General features: G+C 38.7%; 1 protein-coding gene across 3 annotated transcripts in view; it reads left to right on the forward strand.

The window, feature by feature from the left end:
- BRIP1 (BRCA1 interacting protein C-terminal helicase 1) overlaps positions 1 to 24,767 on the forward strand; it is a 105,046-nt gene that overhangs the window by 65,579 nt on the left and 14,700 nt on the right. Inside the window, exon 25 of one of the 3 annotated variants that reach the window (XM_019621999.2) lies at positions 22,989 to 23,027. The exons of the other annotated variants lie outside the window; for them this stretch is intronic. Coding sequence (XP_019477544.1) covers positions 22,989 to 23,027 — 39 coding nt within the window. The remainder of the gene's footprint in view (positions 1 to 22,988; positions 23,028 to 24,767) is intronic. 3 annotated transcript variants of the gene reach the window in all.

Below are 24,767 nucleotides of genomic sequence, written 5' to 3' on the forward strand. Positions count from 1 at the left end.
GATGTTAAGGAGACAAAGTGCACGGGGCTTCTGAAGCGCTCTTTGCAAGGAGCAGTTGGCAGTTGGTTGCTCTGATGAAGCTTTGGTTCCTAGAATTGAGTGAGCATGGATGAACATCAGCTTTCCTTGATGAAATGATGTTTTTAATCCTCAAGATTTTACAGTAAAGATTGAGGCAGCAGAATAGAGATGTATAATTCAATCTTGTAGACTTTGTCTCATTCTCAGGCTTTCAGAGACCTGAGTCATGATTTTTGGACTGTTGCTAATGACATTATAAATGCATAACCAATGAATTTGGGCTATGAAATTTCTGTCCTGCTTGTGATTTACTGAAACGTAAGTAAGTCAGCCATATTGTATCAACCCTATGCTATGAACCTTCAGAACCTGAGACAATGGAGGGAACTTTGATGATTCCCAACTGAAAATAGTAGCTGGATGAAAAGCTATGAATGTGTGGGACAAACAGGTCTTCCCTGGAGCCCCCAGGACGCAGGAGTTAGTGGTGGGAGCAATGGGGCTGTAGACAGAGGCTCTGGAGCCAGACAGGAACCAAAATAGCACCCTGGGTATGGCAGCCTAAGCTGGGAACTAATGTGTAAGTCACAGGTCAGGGGTGCTGCTTGGAGCCACAGCCACAGGCTTGCATTGTTGTCCCAAAGCTGCCTTAAATAGAATTACTGCTCCTTGTCCAGTCATGTAAGGCGACTCTGCTTGTAGTTATGGTTACCCACCTAGAAGGGCTGGCTTATCTAGTGCTGTTAATACCAATAGAGAACTTACATTTGCACCTATTAATTTTGGCAGTGGAAGATAGTGTTCTGCTAATTGAGAAATTGAATTGTTTTAGAGAGGAAGAGAAAGCTTTGTAATCCAAAGAAAATACAATAGGGTGACTTGGTGAGTTTTGGATAACTTTTGAAGAACTTGATTGAAGCTTAACAAACTCTCATCTAAATGGAAGTTGAAGTTTATTAGCAATATCTAACGTGCAGACTTCTGATGGTGGAAACAGGAAAATCAAGTAGCAGTGTATTGCTTATTTCACTGATGTTATATCGAAATGCACATCCAATGGAGCATGTGGAATGCTAGGCATAAAAGATCAAGCTTAAGCAGATGTTCAACATGATTCTTCTCTAGACCTTAGTTTACATCTAAGTTTTATGTCAAGTTGTTTCATGTTTATTTATTTGCTTTCCTTGCATAGGAAAAAAAACGTGGACAGCAAAAAAAGGGGAATAATATGACAGTGCATTCCAGATGATTAGGCTTGTGTCATAAATAAGTCCGGTGGTATAAAGCCTATATAAGTACATTTTTATTTTTAATAATGGTGAATCTACAGTGCTACATAAATGTAAATGAAAGGCGTTGATGAAAGCATCTGGTCTCATTTTATTGCAGGTACAGTTGTTGTCAGCTCAGTACAATTTGTTGAAATGGTTTTTAAGGGCTGCTTCATAAAGTACAAGTGTGTGTGTGTCAAGTATAATCAATATCACAGGGAAAAAATCATGGGGACATCCGTGTAGGTTTTTAGTCTCGTAACAGTTCTTAAATTGCAAAAGATAACGGAGGTAGGAGTTTCAATTGAGTAGTACTTTTGATAATAAAGGAATAAATTGCTGCTTATCTTGTCCCAGATTAGATTAAAAGCCCTATTCTGAAATCTAGTGGAAAGAATTTATGGGAAACACTGTTTCCATACTAATATTTTTTGGGTATAAGAGAGGAAATATGCCTGGTGATATTAATTTGCTGTTAACTAATATAGTACAACATCAGTAACTGGCAGTTAATCTATCAAACTCATGCCATGACATCTTACTTGTTATTTTAATATGTTATAAGCATGAAATGTGTTTTTCAGGTATGTTTTACATTTGCGCCAGGTAATGGAAAGTACAATATATTATGTGCTTGTGCCCCAGAGGAAACTTTTAAACAAAAATAATTGAATGCAATAAATCTTCCCCTGCCTTCCTTCTGCTATGCCTTCTGCATTGTATCTTAGAGTTCATACTTATAGTAAGCCTTGTTGGTAGTGACAAGGTAACAGTGCTGATGCAAAGGACGCTGCCCTTGCCCACCACACGTTTGGTTTATATTACAAGATTTCTTTAGTTTTCTCTCTTTTTATTCCTCGTTTCTTCACTAAGTGACTCTTTTCTTTTTTTATCCCTGAGATTTAGAGTCTTATTACAGATTGCCGTTACTACTGGGAGCAAGACTACAGTTTTTCAAATAATTAGGAACATCCACAAGCTAATAAATCTGTCCTGAAACTTTCATTTGATTGCGTACATTGTATAAGTTGATATTTAATGGTGTCTCTGCATGAATGATTTATCAGGTGTTTATTTTCACAAGTTTTCATCATATACTGCGGTGAGATGATTTGATGCACAGTAGGTTTAATAACTTCAGTGCTTAGATTATTATTCCTGTTTGGTGCATGGCTTATTTACTCCCTTATCAGACACTAATCTTAAAAAGACTTCCTTGTTTTGTGAGTATGTGACTTGTTGTAGCTGATGCTTAGTAAGTGCAACAATCCCGTAAATCTCTTTTCATAGCATCTCATGTACTGCTTGGTTAATTGCTTCAGAAGTTATAGAGGTCCATAATACACCATGAAGTGAACATAAGCTTAAATGTGATAAATATTACCTTCATTAAAAAATAAAACCAAAAATTAACATTTGATCATACAGTGGCTGCTACCGTTGTTGTTTCTTTGTTGTTTGTTAAAGCAGCTTTGCTTTTAAAAGTAGTGATAAGTTGTATTAAAAGTTTCTAAGAATATGTAAAATGGAAGACTTCTAGAAAAAAGCAGTGGCATGGATTGCAGCAAGCCAGTCAAAAATGGATGTAGGCCCAGGCTTGCAGTCCTGGTTCAACCAGCTCCATTCCCCCCCAGGTGTTTGTTTAGCAGGAGGTCTTCCTGGGATGTGATGAGAGAGAAATTTCACTCCAAGCTGGCTGAACAGGTCCAGTGTCACATAGTTACAATGTCAGAACCAGTCATGCTTTGTTGTAATTTATTTCCTCTACATACTTTAAATCAAAGCTTGGGAAAAGTATTGATCTCAACACAATGTACACTTGCAGGTATATAATATTCATGTTAGAAATATTTGTGGATGTTTTTTTGCTTTCCTCTCTGCATTTATATTTAGAACTTAAGATACTGTACAAATGCAATTATACTGATTCTAATCATTGTAGAGAAAAAAAAACAACTCTAAAATTGTTTTTGAAAATACCACTACTGAGTTAAAGCTGTTTAGGAATCTCCTCCTTTGTAGAGGACTATTTAGAATGAATCTTAAGTCCTAGTTTAATATGCAAAATATTACCAGCAGTCTAAAATATAGTAGCTGAAACCAATTGCAACCAGATGGGCTTTCTTATTCTGATTGGCCATGTGTTACCATAGTAAAAATTGAAAAATCCAGTCAAAACGTAATTCTTCTAGAGGAAATGACCTTGATAGTTCCTCACTACTATATGATTTTTTTTTAGAGCCAACAGATAGAACGTATGAAGAATTGTGTATGAATTGCAAATAATTGTAACATAAAGGACAAGGTGTTTGGGTATTTCAGAGGGAAAATATGGATTTTGGAGAGAAAAAAAAAACACAACCCTGAAGCACCGCAAAACTGCCATCTACACAGGTATAAACAGAAAAGGCAGAAATGGCACAAGTTTCAGATGAATCATGCAAAGCCATTCTCCTGGGCATTGCTTCACGGAAATGAATAATAACTGCAAGTGTCTGAACAATGTAAATCACACTTGTGCTTGGAAAGCCTCTTAAAATACAAGCATGCTTTATTTCTAATAGACTGGGAAGTTTATGGTGTTAAAATGCTCGGTTTTATGTGACTTGCTTTAAGAGTAGCTCATACTCGCCTACATTTTAAACCTTAGATTCCCACCTATGCATCTCCTCTGATTATTGATAATAAGGAGCTACAAAGTACTGTAGCAGTGTAGAAATCTGCATCAAATATTTTGCATTATTACACCCACGGATGAGACTGCCCCGTAGTTGGGGCGTGGTAGGATCTAGACATCCATCAGTACAGATGAGACTCCTCTGTCTGGATGGCAAATCCTTAGAAGCTCGTTACCTGCTATATGCTTAGACAGCATGTAGTGTGATGAGACTGCACCCTCTGGGATCTTTTGGGAGTTTGCTGCTTTGTATAAGATGGTATTCACAAGAATGCATTATATCATTTAACATGCACATATGTACGGATCAAACAGACGCACGATGTTCTCATGCTCAATATGCCACATAACTCTCCTTCTCTAAAGCTGATACTGCAGATCGTTCTCAGTTGCGTTCAGCATTTTAAACTTGTTGTAGGACAGAATCCATACCTTGGCAAATCCATTTAGCCTCGATTTTAAACACTCTTCACAGTATTTGGAAACTGATTGTGCCCTGGGGACTACCTCAATGGACTTTGTGTGGATTAATAACAGTACATGCAAAGTAAGTTGACAGTAAAACTTTCACTTGTGTTTGGCTGAGCTCATGTAAATATAATGCTGATGAAGTGAGACTAAATCCCTAGTTAAAATCTTAAACTCCTTTTGTATGTAAGTTTAGTATTATTATGCAGTGTCATTATACACGTAGAAAATAATTGAGTAGTTCTCCCAGTGGAGGTTTAGATATACTATGCAGTTTTTTTGTTTGGTTGAAATTCTATTAAGAGTTTGAACCAACGTCGACTGCAGTGCAGAAGCCATCAACAAAATCCATATTTCAGTTTATCTTCAATTACCCTATTTTCTTACATGATGTAATAATTAATTGTCTGAAAATACATGTAAATATATGCGTTTTGATTATAATTAGGTTTGTATTTTTTAGTAAACTTAAAAATCCCAGCTTTAAGCTGGTCAATTTGGATTAAATTGAACATGAAGTTTCATTTTTCCATATCGAGGTATTGTGTTTTAGAGCAGACTTTCATTTATAAATAATAAATTATCTGCTGTTAGTAAAACATTTTCAAATGATTTGCATTGCAATAGTTAATGCCAAGTTACAGGCCACAATCATTTAATCAAACTTCATTTAGTAGAATCAGCAAGCTCAATAAATGCCGTTGTTTCTGTAACTATATTTTAACAACCTATGTCTTTCCAGCTTCCTGGACTGTATTGGTCTCTGCATGAATGGTTGGTCTCTGAGGAGCACGTGTAGACCGCATTTAAAGGGATACAGGACAAAGTTCTACTGGCTTACTTTATTTCTCTTTAAAAAGAATAAAATGCCCCGAGATTTACTAGTGCGTAAACTTCAGTTGTGTTCAGAGTTTGAATGGCATGCACTGTCTGTTGCTTACGCGTTGTGATGTCTATAGGCTTACAGACTGAATGAGCAAGTGATTGGAGTGGTTTGAAATAAATAATAATAAATAATGTTATTTGCACAATGCGCAGAGGCTGGAACTTGAAAGGAACCCATCCATCATAAAAATCAGTGAACGATGTGACTAGAAAGAAACTCTGCTTTGGCCCCTTATGCAGAGACAAGATCAAATGTCATTAGACCATCTTTGCCAGATACTTGTCATCTTAAAATTCTATGGTGAAAGAGATTTTGTAAGCTCCTTGGGCAGCCAGTTCGAGTGTTGCACTCCCTTTAGAACTTGAGAGGTTTCCTACAGACAGCATTAATCTTTGCAGATTAGGCTAGTTTCTTCTTGTGTGTTTAGCAGCAGAGAAAAAGAACAGTTCTCCAATGACAGGGAATCAAAAACATGTTGAAAGATTTGGGAGGAGTCTAATTTGATAACAATACACGGTTAAATTTAGTAAGAATGTTCAGAAGAGGAATATCTGAGAGCTGTTGAAAGACAAGGGGAGCCCTTTATTGTTGTTAGCCTCTCTCCTTTGTCGTAACGAGAACAAATATATTCAAAATAAGGAATTGCATACAGTACTAAATCCTGAACAACTGTGTGCTCCTGCAGGAGCTTCTGTGCCCTGATCCTGCCCATGTGTGTGCCTGCCTGAGCCAGGCAGCAGGGACTGCCCTCCAAAGCACTCCCAGTGAGCTTGGTGAATTCTGATGGCTTTGTTTGTACACAAGAAGGCTTCTAATGAGGAAAATGAGGAGTTCAACAATGCATGAGGAGTGTTTGAAGTACATGAGACTGTGATACTTTTCATGCATTGCTGAATTAAGTTGTGAGACTTCTTAACACAGGTTGTTACACGTGTCGTTTGTGTAAATGGATTCTGTTAGGAATGCTCATGGCAGAAAGCTCAACAAGAGCTGATTTAATTATTTCAAGAACTGAAAGCAAGGTGTCAATAAAGGAGAACCTGCAGCACCTCTTGAAATCTGTGATCTGGAATATGTGTTGGATCATTGTAGTTGTCCCAGTGTTCCTTTTCCCATTTGCTTCTGGCAACTCTCAGAAGCGTGGTGCAATGGATTCAGATGGGTGCCTAGCTTGGTCCGGAGCTGGGACTTTGTGCATACCTGAACTTTCATATTGCTTGTCATCTTAAGGCACTTCCCATGGGCTGACATCTATACATACACTCATAAAGGTCCACCCACACTTTCTAAAATGCATTTTAATATGGATGGGTTTTCAGAACTTGGCTGCTTGCAATGAATTTCTCCAGCCAGTTTCTAATCTCTCCGATCCAATTCAAATGTAAAAGCTCTATATAGGAGAAAGAAAACAAAACCATCAGAGTTGGGCAATAAGGAAATAAATATACTGCAGATTGTAAAATTTTGTTAGCATTCCTGTGCTGTCTGCAATTTTTTTAATACTTTTATTCTACCAGATATTCCAATTAAATTAACTACTTCTTTTTTGCGTGGTAGTCAGCATAATGTGTGTATTAATTTGTCTCTTGTGTTTGGAAAAAGAATGCAGTTAATATACTAACTGTACTGTAAAGCTTGTCTATAAAATATTAATCTCTGGAATGGTTCTTATTGTAGGGACACTGCCTTGATGTTCATCGAAATACAACAAATATATATTCAGCATATATTGTTTTTAAGGATTTCTTTAAATCAACGGAGTCTTAGTTGGTAACTTTAGAAAGAGAAATAAGTCAAAATGGAGAAACTGCTGTAGAACCAGACTGTGGGGATGCAAGTATGTAGAGTCTTTCTGTTACTTAGGGTAGGCTTCTTGCTCTAATTAGTTTCAGGCTGAGCATTCATGGTATATCGCAGCAATGAAAATAATCGTATGGGATGAGGTTAAGGGCAGGGGGAACAACCTGGCTCTGCGATTTCAGCCTCTAGCATCTCTTCTGCACACATTCAGTGCAATCATTAGACATATTTCATCATCTATATTCCCCTGTACTTAACCTGGGGTCACTGTAATATTTCATAGTTTTAATGCTTCCAGATATATTAAAGGGCTGCCAATAGATTCTTTTAATCTGCGTGTATGCAACGTGAGATATTGATTCCCATATTTGAAAGATCCTAATATCCTCTTTGTGCGTTTGATTCCTTCAGTGTTGTAAAAAGGCAGAAATTGGTAACTGTTGGTAACGAGGTCTCTGGCCCTTGGAGCTGTGCGTCATGCATGGAGGGAGGATTAGGAGAGGCAGGAGTTCACAGACCAGGAAAGAGTGCTGTACAAAACCACAGGTATCATTATGGATGGTGCACACAATGGGTGTTTAAGCACGTCTGTTGTGACAGCGGGGATTGGGAAATCATCTGTGCCACCCTGGGAGAGTGCAGTTAACTTGTAAAAAGAATCCTTGGGTTCAAAGCAGAGGAAAGCTGTGATCAAATGCCTCCTGAACTACAGGTGCTTACATTCATCACTTTATTTGATGAGGATCACAATGGAAGAATGATCTGCTAGAGTGAAAAAACATTTTGTGTAGAGAAGAAAAACTTGCTGCTACTGGATAGTCAGTTAATTCTTATGCAAACCAAAGCTATGCATCTCTCTTTCATAAACTGAGTCACTGCTGAATTGTGCTAAAGCCAATAAAAGAATAAAGGAATTATATATTCAGAAGCAAAACTTGTCCAGGCACATAGCACTTAGATTTAAAAATGATGAGGTAATTACTTCATTAAATGACCATCCAGGAAATGCAAACAGCTGATACAGGCAGGGCAGTGTAGATGGGGCAGAGCAAGGCTACGTGGATGTGGCCCTTTTCCTAGCTCTTTTTCTCCCAATTTTTGGTTTTTTTTTTTTCCTCCCATCAAAAAGGGTTCAAATCCTTGTTGTACTGCTGGATAACTCATTTGGTTGTGTGGTTGGATGTGTCCCCTGGGAGACGTGGAAAATCTGACAGTTATCCGCCTTGTTGTGAATGGTCCAAACAGGGCTGCATACAGTGTGAGTGCACTTTACACATCTAGACTGAGACTGAATGTTGCACGTTCGGCTTATCTGGAAGAGCTGGCACTAGCAGCTAGCTGGAGCAGCTCACTTATTAGAAGAGATTCTGTGAGAAGAAATAGGAAGGACTTACATAAAAAAAGAGTTTTACAGACAATCAGCAGTCTTGATTGGGTTTCTTGTATGTTTGTTTTGAATCAGAATATCAGTGTGAAAGAATGCTCAGATATGACCCATCCATGTGCAGGCAGGGTAAAGAACATGAATCTCACTTATGTGGAGAGTAAAGCCTTTTTGCTCTGGCAGTGCGCTTGGGTAAATTTGCAGCGTCCTCAGCCACAAGAAAAAAGAGTCAAGGCGCTTTTTATCACTTTTTGGGTGCACAGAATTGCATTACAAGATGGTATTATGCCCAGCTGTGATTACTACCAGACACGCATTTTTATGCGATCAAGAATTTGCAATAAAAACAGCACGAGTTCATGTGAGTTTTTGTGGCACTCGTCCAACACAGTTTCCCGGCGAGCACCATGCCAGGTATTTAAAGCAAGAAGGATATCTGCCTGATAAGTTATTTTTCTCTCTGGAATCCAGCACTCAGATCCTTCTGTCAGCCTGATTGTTCTCCAATTGCATTCCAAATTTAACTAACGATCTTGCAATGCTTCAGACAGAAAGTGGAAGTGAGCGCCTGAAGTGCCAAAAGAAACCCTGAAAGAAGTCTCAATGCAGCCCTGTAGTAACTCACGGCTGATGACATTACCAGAGGTGATGAGTTTCACACACGCACACGTTTAGAGGAGATGTATTATTTCATACAATGGAGAGCTGCAAAATCAATAGGAACATGTGACAGTGCCAGGAGTGGGCACGGCATCCTCGTTGAATTTAATAAGCAAACACTGCCTGATGTTTTTCTTGTTAAACTTTAGTGTTCTCAAACCTTTTTCAGCATTAATGTGCATTAACTCAGCTGCTGAGAACTCTAAATGAATCTATTGTAGTCCGCGTGCTTGGGAACATGGAACGGGGGTCTCATTTCATTTCTGTCAGAGCTTTGCTACAATACTGCTATCAGATGACTTATGATCATTGTAAACAGATGCCATATGGGTTCGTACTGATTGACATGCAAATCTTTGACAGCAGAAATCCAGGCCATGTCAATCACTGCCTGTCAGCATGACAGTCACTCTTCTTCTTGCTGTGATTGAATTATAATGCCATTAGGAGCTCACCGTGTTTTATGTGGTAGATAGTGATTGACAAGAGAGCTGAGGAGCAGTGCTGAGCTCAGGGCTGTGACACTGGGGAGAAGGGAGGCAGTGGGGCTGTGGTGGCAGCCGTGTTTCTGGTGTGCCCAGCAGGACGGGTTGCTTGGACAAAGAGATGTGAGCATCTCCAGGTCCCTCGTAGATGCTCATTTTCCATGCACTGATACCACCTGTTGCGCTGTTGGATGTCTGGGCACTTTTTATATACTCATTTTCAAACGTGATGCTATTGCAACGTGTTTTTTCAGTCATGTTGGTGCGTTATTTCTGGGTTCTTCAACACTCCTCTGATTTAATGTTGCTATTCCTTTATAGCTTCTTAAAATGTCACTTGAAAGGTTATGCAGAATGCTTCCCACTTAATGTTTTGGTGCTCCTACCTTGGGTCTGCGCTCTGTTAGAGTGTATCTGTATGTCTTTTTAAAAATATATAAACGTGTGCACGTGTACCCAAAACATGATCATACATATATGGATGTGTTTATATATATATATCTGTATATATATATGACTTTCATCATATCAGAACTGAGGCCATTCAGGACTGACCATTCAAAGCTCTAGATCTGTTACACAAAGTTTTCAGTCTACAGTTTTCAGAGCTGTTCTTGGCCATCAGCTTGTTGTTTTTATGCTGGAGTCCTGCATGAAGACTTGTAATAGTTTTCAGTGACCACTGAGTGTCAGTAGAGCAGGATGTCCATCAATCATAATTTTTCCTTTTGGATCTTGGAGTATTTGAGCTTCCCCAAGATGTCCAAGGTATTGTTAATGGATGCAGAGTATTGAGACTGAAGAATTTGTGATCCCCCAGTCGGCGCAGAGCAGCGTGCATTCAGGTGCCTGCAGTCTGCTGTCAGCAAACCAGAGCTTGAAAATGCACCGCTTGTAATACTGCACCTTTCCTTTAGCAGAGTGATAATAAAGCTTCTCAAGGAGTCCGGCAGGGAGAAATCATTCCAAGAGCTGAGTGTGAGCTGAGTTCAGGCAGCAGCTCGCTGGGCTGCAGGTGGCAGCAGCGCTCCAGTTTTGCTCCCCCCAGTCCAAGGCTGCTGGGGGCTTCGGACACCCCTGTGGATGATGCTGTTGGAAGGTTTGGTTTGGTTGGTTATGGGCCACGTGAGTTACTTCTTGCTATTTTGCAAAGCATTTATTTTTTTTCCTTTTAACTGTAGAAATACTTATATAATAACTGCAGCTTTTTATCACGTGTCTTGTGGATAGATGGACAGTGCTGTGATGTCAGTGTAGCTGCAAATCAAACCTTTTCGTGGCCATCTGGAGGGAAAGATGTCTGTAATATCTGTGTTCATCCTGATGCAAAGTTAGAAATGCAGGCATTCGGGTAATGGAGCTGATAGTTAGGGAATGAATTGTTTACTCTCTCCCTGTATTTTTTCCTATTCTTCATTCTCAGCAAAGGCAAGTTCAAAGCAAACCAATGTATTCTTTAGAACCAGCGAGCAGTTCAGTGCCCTCATGGAGCATTTCAGATGTTCGTTTTGATCTGCCTTAGTCATACACCACATTGTACTGTTATTGTCCTCGCTGCGTTGGACATAAATAGCTGGATTTTATAAAGCTTTAGGTCTTAAAGGGCTTTTTCATGCATGATCAAGGCTTCATATAGAATTTAGTTACAATATTAATGTGCAGAAGTAACAACACACAGCACAACAGTCTTCCAAAGGTAGGTCACACCCTCAGCCACAAAAGTGATCATATTCTCTGAGATGCTTTCATTTGCTCACCGTTACACCAAACTTTTCACGGGTTTTATGAATACCAAGCCTAATAGCAAAGGCTTTGCATAGCACGCTGGAACAACAGAGAAAAGCACAGAACAAGTCAACTGTCAGGTGCAGATCATTGAAAAGGCACTCATGAAATAACCTTTTCAAATCACATTTTCAATGGTGTCATACCAAGAAACTCTGAAAACCAAACTCTTATTCCCCAGGTAAACATTAACTGCAGCATAACATTCCAGCAGGTGTGCTTATATTGCTGCTCGCTGAAAAGCACTCAGCACAGCACAAAGCTCAGCCCTTGGAACAGTTCATGAAAGCATTTTCTTTCCCAGATTTCTGTTGGAATATGTTTTGGGGAGGAATGTAAAATAGGTGTATTAACTCGTGGTACTAAACTTACATGTGTTAATCTTTAATTTTCATTTGAATGTGATGAACGATGAGCTCGTGGCTATTACACTTATTGGTTTGACAGAGAAATGTATTGGTTGCACAGTCACCTGTGTTCCCAAACCTTTTCAAATTTTTCTTCTGAGATTCTGATTTTCCTCCTAGCCCTTTCCTACCCTTTATTTCAGCTACAGCTGACTTGCTTACATAGCGAGGTGATTATCGTCTGCCCATCAAACCTGTAATAAAATGCCCATTTAATCTACAGAACTCTCTTTTTAAGAGAGAAGAATATTTTTGCAAGGAAATAGTTCTCTTTGACACTCTAATTAGGAATGGTTCTTAGGATCAAAACCAAATTAACAGAGATGTAGTTTGTGTAATCCCGCAGCTCTTTCATTTAAATGTTTATATTTGAAGGAGTGAGAGAGGACATGGCTCTGAAATGACAGTTTTGATATTGGGATACTGTTAGAATCTGTACAGTTCTCTAATCCCGTGCTGCTGCTTTCATCTAGTATTTGTTGTACAGCAGTATCATAGGAATTTTGGCCCATGAGGTTGAAATGAAGCCCAGCTCTGTGCTGTCACAAGCTGTGACCTGTGCCTTTGGTCACAGTCAGGTGCTGGTTGTTTTGGATTTGCTGACACCAGCAATGTTTTGGTGTCAGCCTTCTCCAGCCTGAGGGAGAGGTGTGGAGCTGGTACTGGGGTGTGATATGCTCCACCTATGGAGAAGGCAAGCAGCATCCTTCAGAAGCTTGGTGCAAATAAATCTGTATTTTAATTTGATTACACAGGCTCCATTCCCCTTCTCACCTCATCATTTGCAAGCTCTGAAGTTATTGCCTGTTAAATATTTACTTTTAAGTTCTAAGCAAAATATAGTGTTGCCTTCGTAAACGTCTTACGGCTTCTGTAATGTCACTACTGTTCTCTTTTGTTGCTTTGGAGATCAAGTATTTCAAAAAGGATGGGTGTTTATCTTCACCACAGCAAAAATTACCTCAATTTTCTATTAATATTTGTATTAAATTACTGAGATCGTGCTACTTTTTTTTTTCCCACACAATAATTACTTATATTTTATTTGCCTTTATGATATTTTCTATACCTTTTCCAAAAAGCATTTCAGGTATCATATACAAACTATAAACATAACCTTTCAGACAACAGTTTTCAGTAAAAATCTCACAATTTTTTTCCCAATAGAAGCTTGGGCAAGCCTATAAACCTTTTATAACTTAATGAATGTTTCACCAGATGCTGGTTCCTTAGGTAAGCAAATCCATAGTTAGCGAGACGCAATCTTCTCTCGTGATTTAAGTTTGTTGAAATCAGATTGAAGCTTTCCAGACTTGAGAGCGGTCACATTTTTCATAGCTTAACTGTAAATCATCTTTCACTTAGAAGATTTAGAGACAGACTGAGGAGCTAAATCTTTTAGTTTGCCTTCCTAACTAATAGAAGCCATTAGATGAGCCTCATTATGGTATTTCCTAAAGGATTAGATAAAACAGTTTGGTAATGTTCAAAGCAGGACAAATACCATTACAAGTATAACAGCTTTACCCTTGTAATGATCTACATGTAGAATTAGGTGTGATTACAAGACACTTGGAAATTGCTCGAATCGACAGAACTGATAATCAAAAGCTTTAGCTGTGAAATTAACAGTAACAAATAACGCTGCCAATAATAAATAAATTTCAAAAAATTGAATTAAATTACTTTTAATTCTGATACTGTCGAACAACCAAAAAGTGCCATTCTGAGTGTCAGTGCTGGACCTTGCAAGGCTGCACTCACATCGTTGGTGAAGGCTGAGCAAAATGGCCTTTACTTAGGAAATTTGTTTTATGACCACTGCTGGCTTCGATAATTGCTATATGGGAGATACGGGTGAAGACTGAGACCTCTCAGTACAAAACAGGGATTCAGCTGCTGTTAAGATGAAATACTAACGATGTTAACAAGATATTGGCATATTCTGAATGTGTTCCTCTAAATTTTTTTTCTGTATTTCTGCTGAGATCTTTTCCTCCATTGTTTCTGAAGCTCTGGTATCAATGCAGTGTTACTTAGGCATCGTTATTGCTTCTTTAGGCTTGAGGTTTTGTTTTTATTTTTATTTCTCATTTAAATGGCAGAGTAGCTTTTTATTTGGACATATTTTGATTGTCTGCTCTTAATAACTGATTTGTATTTGTAGCAGCATTAAATCAATTTAATTCAAGCTGTTAGTTAAAGAAATGCAGATTAAATAGAACAGTGTTTAACGTAACAAAAGTTTGTGACACAGATGTAGATGTTACATTAACCCTAAGGCAGAACCAGGGATAATTCTCTTTTTCCCTTCTCAGATTTTCCCTTTGGAAGCGAAGAGAAATCAAAATGACTCATGAAAACTATTTGTTCTTTTCTTTCTCATATAAAACAATAAGCCTGAAATGAAGGTGTAACGGGACAGCGTTCACTGGCCTTCTTTAAAAATAATGCTTTATAAAGTTAAACCCATAAGTGAGAAATATTCCACTGCGTCACATTACATTTGAATTGCTTTACCCGTTTCTTGTAGTGACACAAAGACAAAGCAGTGCCTCAATAGCTCTGGTGTTATCTCTACACACCAAAGTGGCATTTGTGCTTTAGCCCTGACGGTCTGATACCTGCTCTGGAAGGACGTTATATTTCTACGTGTTAGGTAACAAACCAAACTAACAAGACAGGTCTTGCTATCTAGTAAATTTCTGCCTGGATACACAGTTTAAAATAAGAGTGCTGCTTTATGTGTACTGTGCAGTGAAATTTGGCTGCAATAAGCTCCAAACTCAGTGCTCTAAGTAAAGAAAGGCTCTTCAACAAGATGTTGTGTTCCTGTTACAAGTGCTGGAAAATAGCAACCCAAAGATAATTCTCAGTGCATGCATATGGATTTCCCTTCTGTGAAATGGTAGTGTAATTTATTTAAAGCTGCTTTTGTTTTATTTTTGATAGTATAGAGAAGCTCTTGGTATTATGAGCTTTGTCTGATTAAGTGCGCAAAATGACAAACAAGGTTGTCCTGTGCTCATCTTCTTCCTTCTTTAGGCAGATAATCACCTTTAGAAGCCTGGATCCTATTCAGCTACTCTGTCAGTCAGCAATACCAAGACCGCAGTAAGCCGCATTTATCAAACTAAACACTTGATCTGTATCGGCACATCAGCTGGTGGCGAAGTCTAAGACACAAGATGAAAGTTGCAATTAGGATTTAGGTGGGCATTTTATTATCTGAGATTTGGAATAGGTTTTCTTAGCTAATCCAAACATCTTTCCACTCAGATATGTTGACAGAGCCCTTCTGTACATGTACTTACTTCAGCTTAAGTGGGAACTGCGATGGATGTTGCCAAGATTTAGTACCTCTAAAAGGAGAATACTTGTTGAGGGCAGGACATGGCAGCCGGAGCCGGCGCGGTGCCTGCGCTCTGGGCTGGGCTTCCTCCATCTGATGGTCGGAAGGCAAACAGTGCTTCTGGGGCACCATCCACTGTCTGGCTTTTACAGAAAAATAAAAAAATCTATTCCTTAATATACGCTAATTAGCAGCTTGATATTGCAATATATCTCAGCAGCTTTTATATGCACGTAGCATATGGAAGTCAGTGGATTCTGCTAGAGCTCTGCACATGCAATGCTCAGATGTACAAAACCTGAGAGGCACAATGAAATGCTTGCCTTTCTCGTGCTCCTCAAAAGCGCCTCCGTAGTGTCAATGCATTCTTTTCCTCACTTGCATTTGTAATCCTAACTTCAGTATTCCTCCCTTGTACATAAGAGGAGTTTGTGGCTGGTTGCATCTATGGATTGAAGTGGCTGGGTTACAGTCAGTGCTCTTGTGCCGTTCTGTCACCCGTCCACACTGCAGACAACGTCGCTCTTGTTCAAGCTTTTGAGTGTTAGATGTTTTGATTTGCTATTTCTTGAAGATGGAGAATGTTCCTCTATAGAAGGAACTCTGTAAAGATTTCACCTTCAGTTTGCTTTCTCAGTGCAGGCCACATCAGATTGTATCTTCCCCAGTGTTATTTGTGAGATTCCTCTTATTCTACTCTATCTGAAAAGGTGAAAGGAAAATATTTCATTTTCATTGTCTGTGTACATTTTTAGGCATACGGATTGGAAATTGTTTGTTATAGCCTCTGACTTTATAAGTGGTGGTTAAGCGAGGGATCCTCTCACAAGTGCTGAGGTTATCACACTACGTAGAAAAGATTGCTCAGATTTCATTGTGATGGTGACATGCACGGCTAGAGTGATACTGAAGAGGTGAAATCCTTCCCTTTTACTACGGAGTACAGATGGTGATCTGAACGTAGTCGTACAGTGCACAGTCTGAACAGCAGAGGTCCTCAAGACCTAGCTCTTCATGCTCAAGTGGAAATTTTACAGTAATTACATTCCTTATTATATAGAAAAAAATTAACTTGAGGATTTTGTCACAAAATTAAACAAAATGATCATCTTGTTTTCCGTAAATATTTTTAAATCTTTGTGAAATAGTAACTTATATCTTTTGTAGTGATGCAGTAACATTTTGGGAAAGCATTCGACTCCTTCATCAAGCATTTAGAAGAAACATACAGCAGTATTTTAACAGAGTAGTTCCTTGTCTGCTTTGTCATTAAAGGGCACTACTGCTCTCTAAAAGCATTATATTTTAAAAAATTATCATTAGAAAGCATGCAAATATCCAAATCATTATCCTAATATCTAACTCTTCTATCCAGAAATGATCAGTTCATGTTCAGTTAACATTGCAGCTTATTTATACTTCACTGTAGAGTTATTAGTGCAATTTTTTGTGCATGTGTACAGCAAGTAGAGTCTGCATGGCCTGTTGAATTTACGAGCTTGGACAAAATTTAAATATTTATCTACTTGTATAGGTAACTTTATTACCAGAGTCTTACTCATACCAAAGAGAAGAGCATGGACAAGAAATTATAAATATTGAGGGAACATTTTCTTCTACTACTCAACTGGCTGAGCACCTCAACCAGCTCTGTCTGGCCTGCAATCCCTTTCAACTTTGTTGCTGTTAACTTGCCTGTATCCTGGGCAACTAAGCTCTGAGTAGAAAACTTAGTAGGAAGAATATAAGTTAACGTAACTGCAGTTTACTTTAGAAAATTTTCCACGATTAAACACACTTCTAATGGAAGGAAATGCTGAGATTTTGACTTAGTCGTTAAATATGCAGGAGAATAGAATTTGTCCCATAGTAGCTGCTAGCTTTGTGTCTCCAGACAGAATTATTTCTGAATTGACTACTGTTTACCTGAGCTACTAGTATCAACTTAGTTGGTGATTCACAGATTTCCAGAAGGGGGGAAAAAACCCCAACATTACAAGTTAGTTCACCACTGTCTTTAACGTGCCGTGTTTTCTGGACAATCTCATGATAGTGCCCTTTGGTAAAAGCTCTCTGAGTGATGGATTAAGATCTGTCTTGGATTTTACGTGGATTAAGCTTTAAATTAACATAAAAGAATAACAATGTGAATCAATTTGATCAAAGAAAAAGTGTCACTAATTATTTAAACAGGACACTTACTACAGAGCTTTAAAGGCAAAGAAGCGGATTTCCCTTGCATGTGGATCAAATCAGAAGTATCCCATAATTGACTCTTTACAAGACCTTGCTGCAGCGTAATGGACTAGATATTAAAGCCTTAAGTATTTAAAGCTAGTTTCCGTCTTTCTCTAAATGGAGGTCTACCACTAAGAGCTATTTTACAAGTCTGACACATTAGCTACATCACTCTGAAATACACTGGGCTCTGGCTGCTCTGGTCCGGAATTTCGAGAGCTTTCAATAGTTAAATGGTGTGAAACGGGTAGCATTGAACCTGTGAGAAGGAATGAGCATCCTAAAAATAAATTCCAGATGGGGATGTCTGTTGGAAAGGAGTGGAGATAGTGGATGTTGCTTTTTGTAAGCATTTAATCAGTTCTGTGTTTGCCACCTATTTTTAATTTTGTTGGTGCCTCTTGTGAACTCGCTCTCTGGTAGCGAAAATTCTAGGGAACGTCAGCCATTTTTCTTTCTGGGCCCTGAAGATAGAGTCCTCTGCATTTGTTTATTTCAAAACTATTTTGATTGAGTTCTATACTGGTTCGTATATGAAGGTGTGTTGTATTTTACCATCTAGGGAGCACATGCCCGTTTTCTTTTGGGGAACGTGCATTAAAGCTATTCTGAACAAAGTTCCTGCCACCCCTCTAGTGTAGTCCTCCTTTGCATGAGCAGTATTGCATGGCTTATACTGTCAAAATATTAGAGATGTTATTTCTAAGGCAACTAAAGATAAGACAGTTTGTCCAGCTTCATGTAAACAATCACAAAAAAGAGATCATAGGTACTCCCATTAAAAAGTTGGCAAGTTTGAGTCTATGCATTTTATTTTAAGTATTATTAAATATAAAACTTTGTGTTACATTAGGTAAGATTTCTGTTGATATAACCTTTTATTTGCTTTGATCTATATTTATATTGTTGTGCTTTGCACTGTACACAATGAACATCTTCCATTATCTTAGTTTTCCATTAATTTATGCTCCAATAGTCTCTCCAGTGGCATGTCCCAGTCTTTATCTCAAGCTTTGGCATTTCGGACAGCCCTGTACATGTAGTTCAGTAGCAGTATAAGAAGGTCGTGTGCTATATTTCTTGATCCTTTTCTTTTTGTATGGTAATAACTCATATAAATATTCTTTACTACAGTGGTTTATATTATATATACTTAAAGGATAGTATTACTTGGAAAGCATAATAGTTCTTAATAAGAGTCAGAATTTACTTTTAGACAATTTCTGTCTTCTAATGTGAGATAGAAATCAAATCATCCTGAAATCAACTGGTGTTCAATCTGGGAACACTGGAACCTTGAGAAGAAATTTTGTCCCATAGGTACAACTTAAAATTCTGTAAGATACAGAAAATTTGAATATCTTATCTTCAGTTTGTAACATCTGTGACTTCAAACCATACCGAATGAATTATATTTTTTACATTTCCTCAAAATAACATTGTAAATATTAAAGCCACAAATTATAAGTCGAAATGAGACTGGACATCGACTATGATTATTCTGAAAGTTGGACTATTTCATACACAAAGATCAAAGTATGCTTCTAACTGTTTCAAAGGAGAAATACTTCTTAAAAGTTACTCAAAAACTTTGGCTTATGGATTTAGCTGTTCCCTTCTGTGTAGGTGAAGAGAGAGAGCCAAGTTTTCAAGTATTTATTTTAATAATTATTCCTAGGCTTGTCATCTTCTCAGAGGAAAGGACCTCCCATATTCTGGTTAAGCCATGTGTTCGTCGTGGGAATGCTGGGCTTTCTTCATTCAGCTGCAGTCAAGGTTTGGGCAGCTCATAACAAGTAACTTAACAAAACCTCATTTTTTTGTATTTGGCAGGATGACGTTGTCTGCCCAGCAAGGGTTAGAGTAATATTTTCAGCAAACACTGGTTCTGCAAAACGATCCCAGTTTAGCGCATTCCAACTACACACATGACCAGACGTACCAGCTGACCACATCCCCTCCAGCCCTGGCAGTGCAGGGCAGAACCCATCTTCTCACAGTCTAGACAGGACTAAAGAAGCAGATTTGTCTTCGAGTGATTTTAGGATTTCTGCTATTCCATCCAGACTAACTACATACAACAGATTTACGCTGGAACAGTTCTCTGCATCAGTACAATGCCCAGATACATGGGTCTTGTGCAATGGCATAGGGTGGCCATTCTGTAGAACCCCCAAAATTCTCACTGTAGATGGGGAGAGACAGCAGTTCTGCAAGAGCACTAACTCCCTGCTTGGGGTTGCATTCATGCTCGTGGCTTGCATCCCTCAGTTTTTCCCTGCTGACTCCAAAGCAGAGTTCCTGTGGCAAATATTTTTTTCCAATGACCGTCCAACTTTCCACATCCTGCTCCCATACCATCGTGGAAATATTCTAGCTCTTCTTCTGCTCTGGCTGGTAGAGGTCTACTGAACTGTTTAAGGTGTTTATGTCTCATTGCTGAAAGCTGTATGCCTTTCTTCAAATCTAATAGCTAATACTCTTTAAGAAAAGCTTGTTGACTTAAGTCATGTCAGAAGGAGACACTTAGACCCTCAAGGTTCCTGTGCATCACTGTACTAACAAAAGGGCCTCTTAGTTTGTATTTCTTCCAAAGAAAGTAAAACCAAGAAAACCTTTAAATTCTTTCAGTTGTGAGAGTTCTGCCTGAACTACTTTTCCCAGGTTATCTTTGTTTTATACCAAAACCAAATATTTTAATCAAATTTCCATTGATTTTCTTACCCAGAAAAGCAGAGAAGAGCTAATAAAAGGAGGAAGGCTTGTCCAAAGGAAGCACTGTGTATGATGTGGATTTGCAGAGCAGGTCTGGGAAGCAACAAGGGCTGCTGACCGTATCTTTTTGTCCTCAATTGCAAGGCACAGTTGGCATGTACCCGCACTGAGGCTCCCTTCCCATGGCCTCTAAATAAAGGTGTTAAACTAACATAAACGTTAATTTGCATTAAATAGAAAAATAACCTGAGTAACCAGTATGAAACATATGAGACTAATCATAAAGAAAATTCTGATCTTCACAGAAAGAAAAATAAACTGTCGTGCCAAAGGCTCTTTCCCCACACATTGATATTTTCCTTCAGCTTGTGAAGTTGCATCAGAGCTGATTTTTTATTGCAAAAATGAATGTTAACATTTAACCATGTGTGTGTATATACTTGGAGCATCCAAAGAGGTTACTGAAGTAAAGAGCCCAAAATATGATAGGTACTGCTAGTTCAGAAGAGATCTGAAGGCAGGAGTTGGGACCTTGTCATGCTGCTGGATGACAGAAGTTTGCCTGAAGGTAACCTTCATTACCAGATCATTGAAAATACAGCAATGCCTTATCTATCTACCTATCTAGCTACCAAAAAAATCCGAGCCACTAAAATAATAAACTTGAAAGGTATGTAGAGTAGTTGTGTAAATACGCAGACTTGAAAAGTAGACTAGGTAGACTTAATAGATCAGCAGCAGTAGAGCTCTGTATCACATTTTAAAACAGTATCTTAACACATACCTGGTGCAAGCTTTATGGTGTATCTTTATGAATGATATTTTAATTCAGATTGAAGCCAGTGTTTCTTGTATCAGATGTAATTCCAGAGATGAACACTAGAGCACATAACCACCAAGGTATTTCTTCCTTGTCACAGATTGCAGGCATTCAGCTAACTACCAATTCGTCCAGCGTGAAAAGCACAAGTTTTGTAAGTGATGCCTTACTTTCTTCTGAATTTGCAGCCCTTTAAAAATTCTAGTTGCATAATTATTGATGTGACCAGATGTACCCATAAGATTTGTTCACCTTCTGTCTTGTTAGCAGCTTCCATCTGATTCTTGACTTCTATGCAGTTTTGTGTTTTGATCAGTAGTGTTCCAGTCCCGTCTTAAATCATTATGCAGAATTTTGTTTTTACAGGAAGTTCTGTGGAGTACCACAGAAGTTTCCAAATTTGACGAGCAAGCGGCTTGTGATTTGAAACAAAACAATGCTCTTGTTCAAAGCTTTGATTTCTAGGCCTTCCATAAACACCCTTAGAATCTACCAAACTAAGTTAATGTAAATTTATGAATAATATCCTCAAGATACAAGTAAAATTTACTTGTGTCTTTAAGCTGTTAGCTTCCTTCAAAGACTGCAGCCAGTTAGTATGCCCCAGGCTCTGCTTCCCTCCATCCAGCATACCCCTTAGAACATTAAATTAATTGTGTTAAATTTCCTAGGGGCGTTAATGGAAGAGGTTGGAAGTAAGGGTATGAATCTTGGTTCATAGGCACAAATGTTTTATTTCATCTTCAGACAGATTCTTTTAGAGTAATGTGTAATTTGTTTTTCATTTCCTCTCAATCTTTATTTAAACGAAACAGTTTTCTGCATTATTATTTGCTGCTGCAGTTAATCTATGCACTACGAGTAGGAAAACTAGGAAAACTTACTTTTCTGACACAGAGCTTGCATGCTACTTGAAAAGTTTAATCCATCATTGTTTCTTTGTCAGCTGTTTAGATTTCATTCACTTTGAGTCGCAATTTTTTCTCTCCAACTTGTGTATAAAGTATGAAATAAGTTCAATATGTACGTGAGTTTGTGGGTGTGTTTCTCAAACTCTGACAGTCAGAGGTTGACTCATTTTTTTCTTGGTTTTCCCAAAGACTATTTCTGCAAATCAATTAGTGTGGAATGGAAAATAATAATCCCCCTACCTGTATTTGGAAATCTCAGGTTTAGCGTGTGTAGTACAGACAGATCAGATGCAGAGCTGCTGTGTACTGTTTGGGTAGCAATTTTAAACAGTCTCTTGTTAGATGGTATTTATTTGTGTCATGTTTCAACTGGTGGATTATCCTCGATATTACTTGAGGTGGCTCTGTTCTCCCTTTGTGCATGGGTTAGTTCATAGCTAGAATATCAACGAGCATCCCAAGATGGTTTCTGCCTGTCAGTTTCAAGTAGAAAGCGATGCCCTTGTGCTCAGCCTTCTTCCCAGCCACAGTAATTTGTCTCCAGGTGACAAGTGCCACTCCAAAGGAATGATGTCAGAGGAAACCTCCCATCCCTTGGCTGATGAAAGCCGCTCTCTGCATGGAGCCAGGTCAGTGCCATGAGCTCCAGAATGCAGCAGATGTCAGTACTTCTTGAATCCCAGCTGTTGCTTTTCACTATAATCACCCAGAAGAAGGTACTGAGAGGCTCCAGAATGAACATAGCTCAGCCCATTGGCCCCAAAATCATGTGGCTGGAACACAATGAGATAAAAGAGGAATCCCACCATCAAACTGGACTTGCTAAGGCAGAACAGCTGACAAGGGAGTACCAAAGCTGTCAAATACTTACTTGCCACAACCAGTATATTTCTGCTCTTAATATTAAAAGTGTGTCAGAATTTCCATTATAAAGCACTTATTTTGTGGGTTTATAGCTTTGCCATAAAAATATACCTTGGGTTGAGTCTTGGCATACAGCCATTTGGCAGCTTCTAACACCATATTAATTCAGAACATCCAGACAACGTTTTTAAACAGCAGTATCTGAAACATTGGTGCTTCTCTTTTCTTTTTTCCCCTTCCCAAGTACCTTGTTTTATGCAGGACTTGCAGAAATCAAAGATGGGTGAATACATTTACAACAAGAATCTGAAATGTCTGGAAGTCCTCTTCAGAAGTGAGGACTGTCTACAAAATTCTCTGGCCAGATGGTAAGGCTGCATAGAAACCTCCAAAAATGAATTGACAAGATCCCTGTCTTGTCCAACAAACTGGGTTGCCATCGCTTGGAAATTTTAGTGGAAGAATTTTGGTTAGCCTGGAGCTAGCTGCCCAGTACTTATGAAGATATAAGCTAAAATATTAATTTTAGAATGAAATCAAAGAATTTTAGGTCACCTTTGAAATCCAGAGCTTAACAGAAAGATTGTGAGCTGATGATCTCCATGAGATAGGAAATTAGGAGGAAAATATACTTGTAATTTGAAATATACCAATAAATAGAACACCTTCTTCTTTCGAGCTATGGGCTTCATAAGAAGCACATATGGTCTATTCAAATCCCAGCCCCAGTGAACGACTGGAAAGATGGACAGAAACTGGGATTCCTCGCAGCCAAATCCTGTAACTCAAGTACTCTTTATAAAATGAACGATGAAAAGGGGCGATCCTAATCTGATCCCTGGCCTTACTGTACAATTAGGAAAAGTGATAATCTTGGTTTGTAAAACAAGGAAAATTGGCAGCTGTGGAAAAATTAAAGGAAGTAGTTCAGTTAAATATTAGACTTATGAAAAAATTGGCCATAAAAGCTTTCTGAGGCTGGCCAGGAGAGAGCCTCAGAAATGTCTAGGGAAGGTTCTTCAATCAGTTCAGGAAATGTGAAGACATGAAGCTGAAAGTGCTGAGCTCCAAAGGAATGAGGATAAAGCTCATAGCTTTTCTCTAGATTTGGTCAGTTTACTTTTTGAATGTATATGAGGATCTGTGAAATGAATGGAATAAAGCACCCTTTCTCAAACTGAAGTTATTGGACTAGGCAGACTGAAAAAGGATAAATTGGTTGCAAGCAGAGACATTGACTGCTGGGAGACATGACACATCCCAAAATTGGTAAAATTGGTTTTGAAAATTAGAGCTCTACTTCAGAGCAAGAAATGTGGCTAAAATAATGGATAAGCTAAGGAAGGACTTGGATTTCATTATGCTTAGTAACAGAGTTTTAAATCTGCTGGAAACGTTGCCTTACAAATTAAATCTCCAGAAATTTTCTTTAATTATGTGGCCCAGGTGAAGCGCAGTGTCTACAGATTGCACAGATTTTCCTGGTACAGCAGTTCCTTGTGGCAGAGCAAAGGAAATCTCATTTTAGAGGCCTTTGCAGAAGTGCTAGCTACTTGTGTCCTTGCAAGTCTGAGGAAGAGCTTAATCATCTCCCATGCTAATACACTGAAATGCTGACTTGATTGCAAGTTACAGTGGTCCATGCCGGACCCCCCTGCTCTGCTGGGACCACTGAGGCTGGAGTCACTGCTGCCTTTAGTGCTGCTGGTAGCAGGGATAAAGGCATGACTGTGCCACGGTCAAGGCTTTGGCATACTTTTTAGATTCCCTGAAAGTTTTTTCCAGCTAAAAATCAGTTCTCTGGATCCAATAAATACACAGCCTGCACACAGTGGTCTACCACAGATTGATGCTGAGGGAAAGCAGCCCATTACCCCGCACCTTGCTGTTCAGCGAAAGCAAAGCGGTAAGAAATGCTACTGGGCATCAAGGAAATGAATGGGGATGGGATAAGTGAGCTTTCAACAATTTTTGGACCTCACTTGAGTTCTGATTAAAGTCAAATGGTGGCCTGACCAGAGCT

This window comes from Meleagris gallopavo, chromosome 21 (assembly GCF_000146605.3).
Source record: "Meleagris gallopavo isolate NT-WF06-2002-E0010 breed Aviagen turkey brand Nicholas breeding stock chromosome 21, Turkey_5.1, whole genome shotgun sequence".
NCBI classification, from domain to species: Eukaryota; Metazoa; Chordata; class Aves; order Galliformes; family Phasianidae; genus Meleagris; species Meleagris gallopavo.